This window comes from Podarcis cretensis (assembly GCF_951804945.1).
Source record: "Podarcis cretensis genome assembly, chromosome: 3".
NCBI classification, from domain to species: Eukaryota; Metazoa; Chordata; class Lepidosauria; order Squamata; family Lacertidae; genus Podarcis; species Podarcis cretensis.
The window spans coordinates 37518459-37534914 of NC_137172.1; the positions used below are offsets into that span (position 1 = coordinate 37518459).

Consider the following 16456-nt stretch of genomic DNA (forward strand, 5'->3'; position numbering starts at 1 on the left):
GTGATTCTATTCACAGGGCTTGTAGTAACAGAGCTCTACAGTGATTATCCCCAAGTATATAACATTGAGTAGAAAATGAAAGCACTGAGCTACTCCCTAGAAAGTAGGCAGGCAATTCAATTGGTGGTTGTTTTGAACAACCAACTACAAGGTACCTTCTCTGCTCCATTATGGATGCATGATCCACTGAACTAGAAATGTGCTAGGGAAGTCAGGGCAGGAACCACAGCTCACAGGTAAAGCAAGTGTTTTGCATACAGAATAGGATGGGAAAGATCCCTGGACATGACAAGAGTAGTAGACAATACTGAGTTTGATGGACAGAACAAGCTGGTGTAAGGCAGCTACATGCCAGGCTGTACCCTGTGGTGCAGGGGGTGGGCAAAAGGGAAAAGAAACAGACAGCCATGTTTGGTGTGAGAGACAATGCTCCACCTGTCCTCTGCCACTTGAAGGATCTTGGGCCCCATTGGTGGCTGCTCTCAGACTCTGGAACTCCCTCCCTGGGGAAACTAGACTAGCTTCCTCCTTGTCCTTCTGCTGGCAAGTGAAGACCTTCCTCTTCCAATAGGTTTTTGAGAACTGGCAGCTTTAATGAAAGGGCTGGTGTCATGCAATTTCTATTGTAATTGTTTTCATGTTTTAAGCAGATTTTATATATGTACTGTATATAGCTTTATATTAATGCTTATTTTTTCTTAAAAAAAAATATTGCTTTTTCTACATTTTTACCTTGAGTACCATTAGGGAAAAGGCAAAGTAAAAATAAAATAAAATAGTCAACTCTCAGCAGATTGGTCTACAGGGATTCTCAGCAAGGGACATCTCATTCACAGAGCTACAAGTGCCACAGAAAGTTACTACAGGTTTCTAACTGTAAGATGGTCATGGCAAAAGATCTAGCAATGGACTTCCCTTTAGCATTTTAGTGTGGATGTCTGTTAATATACACATTTTTGCAAAGCCATTTGCCCTAATAAAGAACTTTTTTTATATTATTTTCACAAGCATGCATTTAAAAGCATGTTTATTATATGCATTTTTATTCAATTACTTGGCTGCAGAACTGCATCACAAAATTCTGAGAAGTGCGAATTTTGAAGGATGGCTGAGCTTCAGTTCATGTATTGAAAAAGTGAATCAGGTAGGTTTGCCAAGTACAATTTGAATCAGTATTTCCCCCCCATCCTTGGTTGTATTGCAGCACCGTACAGCTGTGTGACCACCACTTCCATACCTGCTTGCTTCCCTGCCTTTCTCCCTCCTTGGCAGATGTTTTGGCCACTGCTAAATGCTTTGATACATAGGCTACACCCCACCCGTTCAGACCTGTCCACAGAGGCCACGCCAAACACCTGCTCAGAGACCAAACCTCTCTGAAAGAAGCAAAAGCAAGTGTTCCAACATTTTTGGGGCATGTCATTTGTCAAACTCCCATTCCCCCAGCTCTCAGTAGCAGATCAAACAAGTTTCTTAAGGGGTACATCTGGTAATATCATCAGCCCAGCCCTACGGGAGACGGTTTTAGGGAAACAGGCGGTGCTTGACAAAAGAAGAAAAGCTCGTTCTTCTCTCACCAAAAACACAGTGCCCGAGTTCCCGAGTGAGTATTTGGAAACCACGAAATACTTACAGCTTCAACAGCTTTCAATCCAGTCTTTATGTTGTTCACTTCCTTCTCCAGCTCCACCAGGCTGCAAGGAGACACAGAGAGACATACAGCAGTTGAAAACAAAAAGGGCAGTGTTACATGGGAATACAGGAACTGGTGAGGCAGTAAAGATCGCTGGTCCATCCAGTCTGGTATCCTGCCTCCGGCCCCAGCCCTACACCAGATGCCTTAGAGGTGGCAAGAAGAGGTCCATTCTGTGTTGCATGATCTTTTAATAAGAGGGTTCAGACCCTGGGCTGCTTGCAGTCACATGCAAGATCCCACACTATTCAGAAGAGAATAAGCCTTTCAGCCTCTGGATAAATGAAATGCCCAATTTTGACATGACATGGCCAGCTTTATATCAAGCAGAGAGCTTCTGCTTCTCCTTTCAACAGAGGCCTTTGGGGGGGACTAATGGACTGGTTATTTGTTTGCTATTGACTAGTTTTTCATTCTGCTTGTGTCAGGTGTCAGAGGATCCAACCCCCCACAGTAGGTTGCCAGGAATGGATAAAACAAGGAAAGTTCTTACCAATGCTATTTATTCAATATTCACAGAGATAGGCTTAGAAATGCAGCCACTTTTAGTAATGGTGTTGCTCCAAGTGAAACCCCACCCCCTCCGTCTCTCCCAGTTCCTCATGAGTCATCGCTACGGGTGCTGGAAAGAGCCTTTCGCCTTTGAGGTCTCTGCTCTCCTACTTTCAATGCCCACCAGGTTCTGGAAGGGGCGGGGGCTGCAATGCTTTCTAAAGACACTGAGTCATTCAGCTGTCTCTCCCCTGATGATTCTTCTTCTTCCTCCTCCTCCTCCTCCTCCTCTCCCATTTCCCAGCTTTTCCGCTCATCTGCCTCTGAGTTGTAACCTTCCTCAAACCCCTGTTGTAATTCTTAACTGTCTCCTCCTTCTCTGGAAGGGTCAGGCTGGAGAAGCAGTCTCCACCATTTCTCCTCTGCCCACTCCCTGACATCTTGACTTATGTTCTTACCTTCTCTTTTAGTATGTATCTTTTAACAAATTTAATCATTTTCTGTTCTTAAGTCACCTTGGGCACCTAGTGCAGAAAGGCAGGACAGGAATTCCATTGCTTAACTATTACCTGCTTAATGCACAGGCAGGAACCTAGCACCAGAATAATCATCTAAAGAGGATCAGCTTCTTCCTCCCCACCGACATTATTATGCCCTCCTCCCAAAAACTGACAGCAGAATACAATGCACATCCACTCTGAAGTATGCCAGCATGGTGTAGTGATTAAGAATGTTAGACTAGGACCTGGGAGACCACAAAGCTCCTAGGGTGACCTTGGGCCAGTCATTGCCTCTCAACCTAAACTACCTGACAGGGTTGTTGTAAGGAGAAAATGGGTAGAGAGGAAGAAGCATGTTCATCACCTTGAAGTCTTTGGAGGAAAGGTGAGATTAAAATGTAATAAAAAAGTGAAAATGAAATGAAACTGAGTTTAATGGGACTTATTCCCAGGCAAGAATTGTACATTGTGGCATGAGTAAAATAACCCCTTTTGATTAGTTGAATAAAAAGTGACCATAAAGATCCATGGAAAACTACTAATGTTGAGGGATAACTGTTGGCTTTTCATGCAATAGTATACTGGGCTATAAAAAGTGGCAGAAACATAGAATTGTAGAATTGGATGGGACCCCAAGGGTCATGCAGCCTAAATTCCTGCAATGCAGCAATCTCAACACATGGTCTCCCATCCAATTTGAAACCAATCTGGACCCTGCTTAGCTTTGCAAATGTGCTAGCAGATTTATTGCTGCAGCATCATGTGAATCTACAACATCTAGCCACTAATGCTGTACATATCATATTCCATTTTTCACTGCAGGTTAACAGCCTATTTTACAACACATTATTATATGTCACGGGACGCAGGTGGCACTGTGGGTTAAAGCCTCAGCGCCTAGGACTTGCCGATCGAAAGGTTGGCGGTTCGAATCCCTGCGGCGGGGTGCGCTCCCGCTGCTCGGTCCCAGCGCCTGCCAACCTAGCAGTTCAAAAGCACCTCCGGGTGCAAGTAGATAAATAGGAACCGCTTACCAGCGGGAAGGTAAACGGCGTTTCCGTGTGCGGCTCTGGCTCGCCAGAGCAGCGATGTCACGCTGGCCACGTGACCCGGAAGTGTCTCCGGACAATGCTGGCCCCTGGCCTCTTAAGTGAGATGGGCGCACAACCCCAGAGTCTGTCAAGACTGGCCCGTACGGGCAGGGGTACCTTTACCTTTACCTTATTATATGTCACCTCTAGTCAGGTTGCCGAATGAGCAAATGTCAACACAATGATCTAGTAACCATCCTTTGTTGAATTTTTAATGCCAGCCCCAGCCCCAGCCCCCAACTTACTTGACTTTTGCTGCTTCTGGAAGATGCTGTAGTTCAGACTGCATGTCTAGAATATCTAGGTAGTTCTTTTCAAAGATCATAATCAGGTAGTGTAACAGCGTAATGTTCCTAAGAAAAACAGATATGAATGAGGCAAAAAAACAGGATATCTGGAATAACTGACATGCCATGCAAGATGTCTGGCATGAAGTCAGGCTCACCAGTTCAGGGTTAGATAAGCATCAGCATTTATGTTTCTTTAATAAAAGCCATGTAAACAAAAAGCAAACATATCTCTTTATAACAGCAACAAAAAATATTTCACTTGGACCCACCCATCCAACAGAGAATGTTTAATGAAGAACAACATAAAAATATTTATAAGGAATAAACAAGCAAGTAAGCAAATAAACCTACTTATCTATGCTAGATTTGGTGTCTGCTATTTTATTGAGGCTGGAGACCTTAAAGCCATAGGCGTTTCCTCTTTGGCCCTTGTTCATGTAGTTGCCAAAGGCTAAAACGACTTCCAGGAGCTGCTTCAGCCGCTTACTACGTGTGAGCTCCTTGGAAGCCAGGAGAAGAGCTGAAAGAGAGAGAGATAAGAAATTCCGTTAACAGAGTGGTGCCATTTCAATCAGCAAATGTGAGGCAATCATCCTTCTTCCAAATCCCAAGTCCCAAGGCAAACAGCCCCTGCCCCAGTCATTTTCCCTCGAGAATCAAAAATGTATAAGAATGTCACTAAAGAGCTTTTTCATTACAGTGAAGAGCATATACAGCAACTTCTGGTTTCCATTCAAAGTGAAAACCAGAAGCTGCAGCAAGCGGAAATTTTTTGGTATTTACTGTCAAGTGAGGCAGAGTGGGTCTCACATAGGATGGTGGTCTAGCTAATAAAAGAGACAGAGAGGAGCCAGGCAATATAAACTACACTGTCAGAATTGTGACTGGACCTACCACACGGTGGTTGCCTTGCACTGACCGCGACACTACCCAGTGGAAGACAGCCAATGCTATTCCTATTCAGAGTAGACCCATTGAAGTTAATGAACGCCACTAACTTAGGTTCATTCATTTCAACGGGCTTACTCTGAGTACGACTCAGTTGCCTACAGCCCAGCATCTTTTTGCAAGTCCTGCAATGGTCTCTGAAAACTTTCGCTTTACCTTCTACTTTGGGTTTCGCTTCTGCAAGCCTCTCTGGGAACTTCTTCTTAAAGAATAATGCTTGAAGCCGCTGCTGGTAGTGGTCAATCCTAAAGTAGCGAAAGATGTGGGTTATATTTCAAGGGAGCCCCAGAAAACAAAGCCACTATGAGCGCAGTTCGTATTTATACAAAACCTAAAATGACCAGGGTATGGATGAGGAACCTGTGGCCCAACAGATGCTGTTGGATGCCAACTCCCATCAGCCCCAGGCAGCATGGCCAAGGGTCAGAAATGATGGTGGAGGGCCACAAGTTCCCCACCCCTGAACTAGAGGATGCTTTAAAGCCTCAGTGAGTGGGATAAATAAGGTGGCTGGCAGAGTATAAGAAACATCATCCGCCATTTGGCTTTGAGCACTAAGATACTGTATAGTACAGCAGAGTGCTAAGGGCCATCATTAACAGTCATCATTTCACTTGAAATGGTGAAAAGGAAGGAAGGAAGAAGAGAGAGAGAGAGAGAGAGAGAGAGAGAGAGAGAGAGAGAGAGAATCCAGATGCATAGAAATATATTTATTCAGTCTAACAAGCTTCCAATATTTCCTTCCATCAAGGGCACTCATAGGCAAAACCAACATGAGTCTTTGGCATCAGACGGCAACATTTTATGCAGTGCTGGGACAGCAATATCTTGATAAAGGGATTTCTATTAGTGGCTTGTGAACAATTTTAGCTGACAAGTACAACAGCTTGAAAAAGCAAACAGGAGATTCTGAATAACATCCCTGCTCTTATTCCCTCCTCCTGCCATGCCTACAGATACACCACACAGAGAGACAGAGACATTTATATGTAGTATATATGCACCTGCTCATTTCATAAAGAAAACGGTCTGCCCGAGCCATGCGGTCAATTTCATGCTTGTGTTCCTCCAGCAGATCAATATCACTCTTCTCTGGGACAAACTTCAGTAGCTGGAACCACAGGTGGGGAGAAAAAGGAGAAAAAAAGACAGCATAAGGGAACTACCATAATCAGGGCAAGGGGAAGACAGCAGGAGAGTCAACTAATAGGGTTGCCTATTGTAAGAAAATGCTGCTTGGAATTCCCCATGTGACTGTAATTTCTAAGCAAGGCAGCTGTGGTCATACAAGTGACCTTTCTGAAGCATCTGGTTGGATTCTCTGACTTGAATTCTCCCCTCTGTGACCTTCATTAGATACTTTCAAATTCCATATAGGATTTCCCATATCTAACAGCTATAGGCAGTGTATGTCCAATAAAGAACTCCCTTAATGGCCACTCCTGGGTGTAAATGAAGTACAATCTGGCCCTAAAAGTGTTGAGCCCACTCATCCTCCAGTAGACACAAAGCTTTGACTATTCCCCCCCCCCAACTTAAAAAAATGGTTTTGCCCTGGGGAGACAATGAACAATATCAGTGTGACTGGGCAGATGCTAAATAGAGGCTCCTATTCATGTGTTGAACTTAAAAGCTCATACGTTGACAGATTTTTTACATATCTAGTGGGAGTAATGTTTTGGCCTGGCAAAGCGTGTGTATGTTTGTGTGTGTGCTTCTGCGCATGCGTGCGCGCGCACACACGCACAAAAGCTCCCTAGTTGCTAAAACAAACAGCCTGCAAGAAACATCAGACAATGGTTCTGCTTTTTATCATTCCCTCCTCTATACTAAGGAGCAGTTTAAATGCCAGCAATCCATAGATGTGATAATGGTAGTGCAGGAAGCTATAATAGCCAAAGAACACTGAAAACTGGAATGCAATGTTCTTTGTGGATACTCTCAACACCAAGCTAATGTACAAACCAAGAGCTTTTGGAATATTTATTCATTTAAGCAGATTTATATCCCAGTCTTTGATCATACTTATAATGCCCAGGTTGGCTCAACAGAAAGTCAAAGGACCTTCCAAAGGGAGATACTAATCTCATTTTAGCATGTAAAAGAACTCATAGTGCCTATCTAGTCAGAAGTAAGACCTACGGCCTTCAATGGGACTTACTCCCCAGTTAAGTGTATATAGCAGGCATCCCCAACCTGCGGCCCTCCAGATGTTTTAGCCTACAACTCCCATGAACCCTAGCTAACAGGACCAGTGGTCAGGGATGATGGGGATTGTAGTCCAAAACATCTGGAGGGCCGAAGGCTGGAGATGCCTGGTATATAGGATTGCAGACCTGGTGGTTTAAAGGACTAAAACTACCATAGCAAAAATAATGACACAGATGAGATAATAATAATAATAATAATAATAATAATAATAATAATAATAATAATTTATTATTTATACCCCGCCCATCTGGCTGAGTTTCCCCAGCCACTCTGGGCGGCTCCCAATCAGTGTTAAAAACAATACAGCATACCAAAGCATCACCTGCAACTGAAATAAAGTATAGTGGCAATTGGTAAGTTTGTGGCTGAGGTTAAATATCAGATGAGGCCACCACACTGCCATACATTACCCTACACTAGCTCAGCACACCATTTTTAAAAGATACATAGATTACCTCACTCACCCCCAATTCTAAATATTTTTTTTCACTACCCTTTCTTCCTTCTGTTTTTCTTTCTTTCTTAAGTCTTAGGACCAGCACTGCCCTCCCTCACAATAGTAAATTAATACTGGTTCATCTGAAATTATTATTATTAGTTTAGTAGACCAACAGCTATGAAGGAACTCTGAAGAAAATTGACATATTAACATGATGTGAGTGTTAGGTTGGAGAGATGATGTTTTTTTACATTTCAAAGCCAAATGCAGTTATTCCAAGAAGTAAACGCTGCCTTCAAGTTGTAGTAAGGCCCACTGTGGGGCAACCTGTGGTATTCCAGAGGCTGTTGGGAATCAAACTCTTATGAGGCACCATGAAGTATGGACAATGGTCAGGGATAATGGGTGTTGCAGTCCAACAACATCTGGAAGCCACAGGTTGCTGACCCTTGCTCTAGATAATGAGTAGCATGACATGAGTGAAAAGAGGATGAGAAATATTCCCATTAAAACCAACATGTTTAGTAGCCCTTACAAAGCATATTACCTGTTCCAGCATATCTTTAGCAAGATCTTCTTCTTCATCCATTTTCAAGATTGCTTGTCGGATTTCCTCATTGGATAGCTTCAACCTTTAACAACATCAATATTGCCCCATTATTTTTATTAATAATAATATTTTATTATTATTATTGCTTGCATGGCTAATTTTGATCAATCTGAAAGTTCAGCCAATATTCTGTCGTAAAAACTTCCCTTAGATCTATAGGAGTGAGCAAAAGTTAAACCTTGCAAACATTTCCCCCCCTCCATTCTTGAGTGACTGGCAATGGCTACCATAGGAATTAACTTTAAGCAATCACAATATATGGGGGGGGGTCTATTCACACAGGGCCAACTTCCCAATGGAGTTGGTGAAAGAACCTCCATGCATAAGGAAAACATCAGTGGAGATACACATGACCGGAGCCTTCAAAGTCTAATTTATAGTACCTTGCAGAAAAATAAAAAAAGAAACACTGAAAAATTCCACACTTTTTGTTGCCTTCATAGTCTTGGAATAGTGAATAAACAAATGTCAATGCTTCCCAGACAGGAAACAGTACTAAGCCTGAGATATTTAACACATTTTAACACTGCCCAATATAATCAGCAACTAGTAATTAAAACATGGAAGGTTATGTTAAAAATAAAAACCTTTAAAATTTGAGCTGTGCTCTTTCCAGCTATTCAAAAATGTAAGGCCAAACTTATGCCCTTCAGCCAATGCATAGCATAGACCCAGAAGACAAGGTATAGCCCTATATCCGAGCTAGGAAGCTGCAACTGGAAACTATGCTCTACAGCAACTATGCACTGAAGCATAGAACAGGCTGTCAGAGAGAGACTCCACTATTACTCTTATTTTGTCATTTTCCTTCATCTAAATATATATACACACAATTCATATTGAATGGATAATGGGTCCTCTTTGTGTATGGAAAATCATAACACTCATCCTTCCACTTGGCATCAGTTTCAGCAGGGAAGCCAAAAACCGAAGAGGCCATGGAGAATGAATTACCCTCCTACATCCCCAAGAGAAGTTCCCCTCCAACTCGAATTTCAGAACCATTAAGCAAGATACTCTAGAGAAATCTGTGCTGCTCCTGCCTATGGTCATAGTTACTGTGGCCTCACCATGTTTTCAGTTTCCAAACCCGACAGTTTGATGCCTTCCCAAGGTGCTCAGTTATCTCAAGATTTAAAATGCTAAAAGCATGAGCAGTGAAATCTAAGAAACCGAAATGCTTGTGCAACTGTACTAAGCAACTAACAAGGAAATGTTTGGTTCAGGCAACCTGTCCTCCTATCACAGAGAATTACATGGTCCCATTCTAAGATGCAATTCAACAAGACTCACTGAAAGTCTGCAGGTGAATACATGGAGCTTAAGGTGTGCCTCAAAGATCCCTGCAGAGTCTATTAATCTCAGGGCCAAATACATCACTTAAGCTGAGATATGTAGCTAGTATAAGTGTACGATTGTTGGATATAAGCATATACCAATTGCCAAGGTAGTAGATGATCTGTATCAGTACCCTAATGTGGAGATTAGAGGGCTTAATCCAGATCTAGAGTTGGGGGCCTGTCCATGCACTGACAAATTATTCATTTGTCTCAAAGAGAGCTTTATTTCTCTATGCAAATTGCTGGCGTGGGGAAGCCAAACTGAGGGGAAAGGGTTAAAAAAGGGCATATGCCCCACCTAGAGTCTCAATTCAAATCAGGGGCCCTGTAAAAAGAAAAAGAAGTTCTACAGTTAGGGAGACACATATTTATATAACTTATTGTCTAGTTTGGCCCTCAGAATATACTAAGCCAGCACACAGCTGCAACTTACACAACCACAAATGCGCTACTCTCTCTCTCACACCTAGAAATGGATGAGCAATTGGGCCAAAGGGCTGTTAATCACGTATTTTCATTATTATTGTTGTTTTTTTCAAAACTTCTGACTAACCACGCAATGGATCTTAAAATAGCCAACAGTAACATAAAGCAGATGTGTTGCTTTTTAAGCAAAAACAGGTGAACTGGTTTGAACAAAAACCTAAAGCAGATCCCTAGAATCTTTCCACTCAGGGTTGAGCGAAGATGACTACTTGGGGGAAGAGGGGGTGCTGGTTGTAACGGAGACACCACATTAAAGTGTGATTACGGCCAGAGGAGAAATACTAAATAAGTCATATCTCATTGTTGGATATGTATCAGCAGTGATTTTCCTACTGGTTTTATAGGAGCCAAATATAGATTTCTCCCACTGGCATAACAACTGACAAACCCCAGACTGTATGCATAATTGAAGCACCATCATCTCTGCTTCTTATTTGTTTACTAAAAAACAAAATCTATGGAATCACACCCAAGTTAAGCGGTTGCTGGCACATAAAAGCAGCAGAATGGAACACGGTAGGGCTACACTGAACAACACCTTTGAATTTTTAAAGTGAAAAATATAGGGGTTTTTTTGGCAAGGCAAAAAAACAAAAAAGCTCTTAAAACCCAAAGGTACTTTTGAAGATGAAACACCCCATCTGTCCCAATCAAATGATACTGCTGAAATTACATGATTTCCAAGAACTGGTACCCAAACTTGCTCGCTTACCTCTTCCCTCCCAAACCATTTCCCTTTTATTATATTGTATCTTATCAGGTGATGAGTCTGTGGGCAGGGGGTGTATTATATTTTAATCCGTGTATACTCTTTAGAAAGTTGGAGGAGGAGGAGAACTTGTATAGGGAAGGCAGAAGCGTCAAAGAATGTTCTAGCATACTGAGGCCTACATCCTGTAATCGTTGTAAAATCCGGGTGACTTGTCCAGATCATAACAAGATTACATGGTGAACACTTATAAGCTGCCCATTAAAAGCAAAAAATTCCACCAAGAAATGACTGAGATACAGCACCTTAATATTTCTGCTCTAATTGGAAAACAAACAAACAAACAAACCCTTGAATTAGTCTATGCACAACCATAACATACATTTACTTATTTGACTTTTGCCGAGCTTAACACTCTCAAAAATCCAAGAAAAATTGTAGGGATGTAACCCTTCTAGATTCAGTTAAAAACCTTCATGAGAAATATGAGGTTTCATCAAATTTCTCATTTAAGTCAGGAGCAAGTCACACTGCAACAGGGACTCAGTGCCAGATGCACTCATCCCAAAAGAAAGATGGCTGCCAGAGTAAGGCTGTGTACACGCCATACCTTTAAAACACACAACTTCTCCCAAAGAATCCTGGGAACTGCAGTCTATTAAGGGTGCTTTGAAATGTACCTCTGCAAGGGATAAACTACAGTTCCCAGGATTCTTTGGGGGAACCAATGCGCTTCGATGTTGCGTGCACAGACTAAGGAAGAAGCTTGCAGCTGCTGAAGCCAGTAAGTTGGTAAAAGGGCATAGCTGTCAACCTTCCCTTTTTTGTGGGAAATTCCCTTATTCTAGCGCCGTTTCCCACTGCTTCCTGCTGCTATCCTGGATTGTTAGATATCCTGTAGACTGTCCCTGGGACAGGTGAGGCTGCTGATCCCTTATTTTCAAGGCTGCTGATCCCTTATTTTCAAATCTGAAAGTTGACAGCTATGTAAAAGGGGGACCAGTGGTGTGTATGTGACTCACTGACAGAGGAAGAAAGTGTGAGTAAGATTGTGAGAAGTTCTACATTGACAGCGTCTGCTACCTTCCTTTGCTGTCCTGCAAGATCTGTCTGAGCCTGAGGCCCATTCTGTTGTGACTTATTCTACTATCACCCTGCTCTCCTGTCTGCCACATTCCAGCACCTACGACTCCTTTTTCTTCTGCTTGCTGAGACCCTATATTGGGCTTTTACAGTTAAAACTGCTAATTATATTCACCACTTTCCTGACTTCTAACCTTGGCCAGGTAGGTTTCTGAAGATTACGGGGGAAATAAGACACTGCTTATTTCTCTTTCCCACCACATTAAGTCACGCAGAGCTGGCGAGACCCAGATGTCTGAGTAATCTCCAAGTCGAGCTGAAGCTGCACTATTATCAAAATGCTCCTAAAATGATACTTAGCCGGCCCCTGCCTTGATTCCCTTAGGACACATGAATGACCCCTATTGACTCTATAGCCTCATTCATCACTAAGCTCCTCAGGACACCTCAGCTGATTTAATGTCAGTAGACATGAAGTGGCTTATTGTTTGGCCATCTTGCACAGAGAAGGGGGAGAGGGGAGAAAAGAGACAGTGACTTATTCCAAATATGCCTGGGAGTCATGCTGGATTTGCCTTTTATTTTTTTGCATCACAGCACACTTCACAGATGTGGCTGTCTCATTTTTCTCCTTCAAGATGGCCACTGGTTGGGTTTAAGCTAACTGCCAAAACTCTCACGCAGAAAACACTCCACATTCATCAGCCATCTCTCCTCAGAGAGAAGGAGCGCAGTGCTATGCTGCCGCTCCATCTTTAAGCTGTGCTCGCTTTGATGGAAGATGCGCTGCCACAAACGTAGGCAGGGCCATTTATTCTAGAGCCACGCCTGTCCTCAAAACCACCAGGATACGCTTATGCTCATATTTGGGAGAAAGGAGGATATGTTCTCCTTTAATAATCAATTCATTTGCCTTATCAGTATAAACCATACAATCGAGATAGATAATAATGAAGCCATGCAAAGCACCAATGCACACAGCCCTCCATGAATGTTGCTCACCAAGACTTCACGTAGCAAATGGAGGGGTCAGAAAGCTTTTAGGTGAGAGCAAGGCATTTGATGCATATTAACAGGCTTCCTTTCCCGCCCCACAAGATTATTTTTCTGCATGCGCATTTCCTACTTATAGGGACACAAGAGAATTCCCTTTTTTGTAGAGGAGAGAAATGGGGAGGCTCTATCGGCACAACAGCTGTCTGTGAGCAGCCACATGTGTGAAGCTGCATGGCCATAATTTCTAGGATGGGAGAAAGCCTACTTAAATCTTCATGATGTACTCAGCCTTTCCCCTCTGTGATAACTATCAACAAGATACCTTCATGAGCCTATGGAGGCCCATCTTAAAAGAGGGATGAGCAACTGGTGGCCTTCCATATTATGTTGGACTTAAAATTCCAATTAATCTCTGACCACTGGCCATGAAGCTGGAGCTGATGGGAGTTGAAGTCCAACAACTCCCTCTCTTAAAGGAACAGTATTGGGGCTGATATGAATATGCAAAGAAAATCAGCTGGTACAACTTTGCTGGGTCTGTAGTACTTCATTGTGGGGTGGGATTCATAAGTTTGAATCCTCCAAGTTACAGAAACATCCCTGCATGTCAGCACACACACACACACACACACCAGCTTCTCAGAGAAAACGTTAGACTCCTTCTTGGCATACTATTTTTCTGGAGGACGGGATAGGAGTCCCAATTCCAAGTATTTTAAAGAGCACACCCTGGATTTTACATGCTCACCTTGCTCATTGATCACCTCTTTCTTTATACGGGTAGGAGAAGGGGATATCTTAGTGCTGAACAGTAAAGAACATGAGGTGGCATTCAACTATGTTTTACTCAGAGTAGACCCATTGAAATGCATGGACCAAAATTAGTAATGTTTGATTTCAGTTACTCAGATTAATAATGTTTGATTTCAATTACTCAGATTTCAATCTGAGTAAAACTTTAATACTAGCTCATATAGATGGCAGAAGTAGGTGAAAAGAAATACGTAGATAAAAATAAGGGAATTTTCAAAGGGAAAAGTCATCTTAATTCTTCTCCCATCATTTTTATTCACCTTGTTACACACCTGCACGTCACACCTGCAGTCAAGTTTCTTTGTTTGCAACAATCATGCAAAGTACGACAATGCGACAAATGCCAGTTCGCTCACTGCAGGGATTGAGCAGCAAGCACTATCTCCATCCATTCTGATGGACCCCTCAACACTGCAAAGGAAAGCTGGGTAAAGAAACAAGCCGCCAGCTTAGCGCATTCTTAAAGTTCCCAATTTGATATAGCTCAGCTCATCTTACAGAAAACAGCAGGCTCATAGCCAGAACCTGACAGATTGCAGAAAGGGGACCGAAGTGTCCACGGGGCAAGTATTATATGAATCATATCATAGCTATTCAACAAAAAAACTTCACTATTGCCTTCTGTTAAACACTTCCTTGTTTCAGAAGACCACTTATGGATGACTAAGCAGAGGGTCAGAGAGACAAGAATACAAGGTTTCAGAAAAAGGACAATAAACCATTGAGCAGGCCTTGGTCCTCCAGATGTTTTTGGCTTACAACTCCCATGATCCCCAGCTAGCAGGACCAGTGGTCAGGGATGATGGGAATTGTAGTCTCAAAACATCTGGAGGACCGAGGATGAGGAAGCCTGCCATTGAGGCTTAATACCTGGGTCTTTGGCCCCTCTGGATTTATGCCTGTTTGATAAGAGGGGGGAAAGCCCCAGGGCTTGACTTTCCAGATGACAGAGAAATCCTGGGCCTTAACATTAGTCATAAAGCAGCAGCAGCCTCATCTAGGAAACTAGGCAACATCTGTTCATCGCACCATGGAGGAGGCTTACTACAAGGAAGCTACTGCTATGATGCTAGGAAGTGAGGAGTTATATATTGGTTGTTGGCAGTTTTTAAAGAGGATCTGTGTACTTCAGCACCAGGGAGGCAAGGTGCTTTTCAGACCTATAGTTTAAAGAAGTACTTCCATCAACTGGGGTTGTAATGTGAGTATCAATCTTACACCGGCCAGAAGGCTCATTTGTATTACAAATACTTCTTATCCGCTTTATTTCCCGCATTGCCACTGACATCAATACAAATAGCGTGGGAGATGCTAAAGTGCATTTTAAGCCTCAGGTTGCACAGCTTTGATCAGCCTTCCCCAACCTGGTGCCCTCCAGATGTTTGGACTGCAAACTCTGGCCATATTTGGCTGGAGATGATGGGAACCGGAAGTCCAAAACATCTGAAAGGCATCAGGTTGCGTTAAGGCTGGCTTTGGACAATATTTTAAGCTTCCGGGAAAAGGGGTGGGGGGGGGGAAACATGAGTCCACACAAGGCTTTGTGATATATGGAGAGCTAAGCTGAGCACATAGCCTGCTGATAGAGATTTAAGACAGGATAGCTTCACATGGCTTGCTTGATTTAACTAGAGAGCTTACTATGCACTGAAATGGAGGTAAGGTAATCCATCAAATAAGTTAGCTCTTTTTTTTTTTTAACGAAGGAAAGAAAAACCGTCTGAGAGGTTCATGGCTTTGAGCCTTACAAGCAGTGTGCACCATACATGCAATGCCGATCTTCCTTTGCACTTCCCCTCGGGAAGAGGGGTTTGCATTATAGCCTAAATTCTGATGCAGAAAATGAAGATGGGGGATTGGCTCCAAAGGCAAGGGAACAAATGGCTCCTGAAAAGGGCTGAAATCTGGCTTGCTCCCGATTTAAGGAGGTCTAGTCTTTCTAAGTCACACCAAGGACTCCATTCTATAAAGCTGAATAGATTCTAGGTCCATTGCATTTCAAACCAAAAGACTGCACCATCAGTCTCATTGTCTGCTGGTATACCTCTTATTGCTCCCATGGAACTGCAAACACTTATCTCACCTATCATTCCCCTAGTTCTCCCATGCCCACAGACATAGAAAGCTGCCTTATACTGATTCATGTCACCAATCCTTCTAGCTCAGGGAACCCTGAGGCCTGGGTTCCAAAGGGACCGCTACCCCTCTGTAGCAGATCTGGCAAAGGGGCACACAAGGTTACAAAGGGAAGAAGATCAATTAATAATAATAATAATAATAATAATAATAATAATAATAATAATAAATTTTATTTATATCCCACCCTCCCCAGCCAAAGCCTGCTGGGTCAAGGAAGCTTTTGCCAGCAGAGAAATATGTTTGGATACAGCCCACAATCTTTATATTAATTGGCACAGGAACATCATACGCAAAGGTCTATTGAACATTGCATATGTACCCATGAAAGAAAATTTCACTATATGCATGAGAGAATCATAGAATCATAGAATCATAGAGTTGGAAGAGACCACAAGGGCCATTGAGTCCAACCCCCTGCCAAGCAGGAAACACCATCAGAGCACTCCTGACATATGGTTGTCAAGCCTCTGCTTAAAGACCTCCAAAGAAGGAGACTCCACCACACTCCTTGGCAGCAAATTCCATTGTCGAACAGCTCTTACTGTCAGGAAGTTGTTCCTAATGTTTAGGTGGAATCTTTTTTCTTGTAGTTTGGATCCATTGCTCCATGTCTGCT

At 42.8% G+C, this 16456-nt stretch overlaps 1 protein-coding gene across 6 annotated transcripts in view; it reads right to left on the minus strand.

Annotated features, from left to right (window-relative positions):
* Positions 1 to 16456, minus strand: part of DAAM2 (dishevelled associated activator of morphogenesis 2) — a 217077-nt gene that overhangs the window by 23956 nt on the left and 176665 nt on the right. For all 6 annotated transcript variants that reach the window (XM_079969180.1, XM_079969181.1, XM_079969176.1 and 3 more), the window contains 6 exons: positions 8212 to 8296; positions 6019 to 6125; positions 5171 to 5259; positions 4418 to 4586; positions 4022 to 4129; positions 1634 to 1694 (listed from right to left, as the gene is read on the minus strand). In XM_079969180.1, the coding sequence (XP_079825306.1) occupies positions 1634 to 1694; positions 4022 to 4129; positions 4418 to 4586; positions 5171 to 5259; positions 6019 to 6125; positions 8212 to 8296 (619 nt within the window). The remainder of the gene's footprint in view (positions 1 to 1633; positions 1695 to 4021; positions 4130 to 4417; positions 4587 to 5170; positions 5260 to 6018; positions 6126 to 8211; positions 8297 to 16456) is intronic.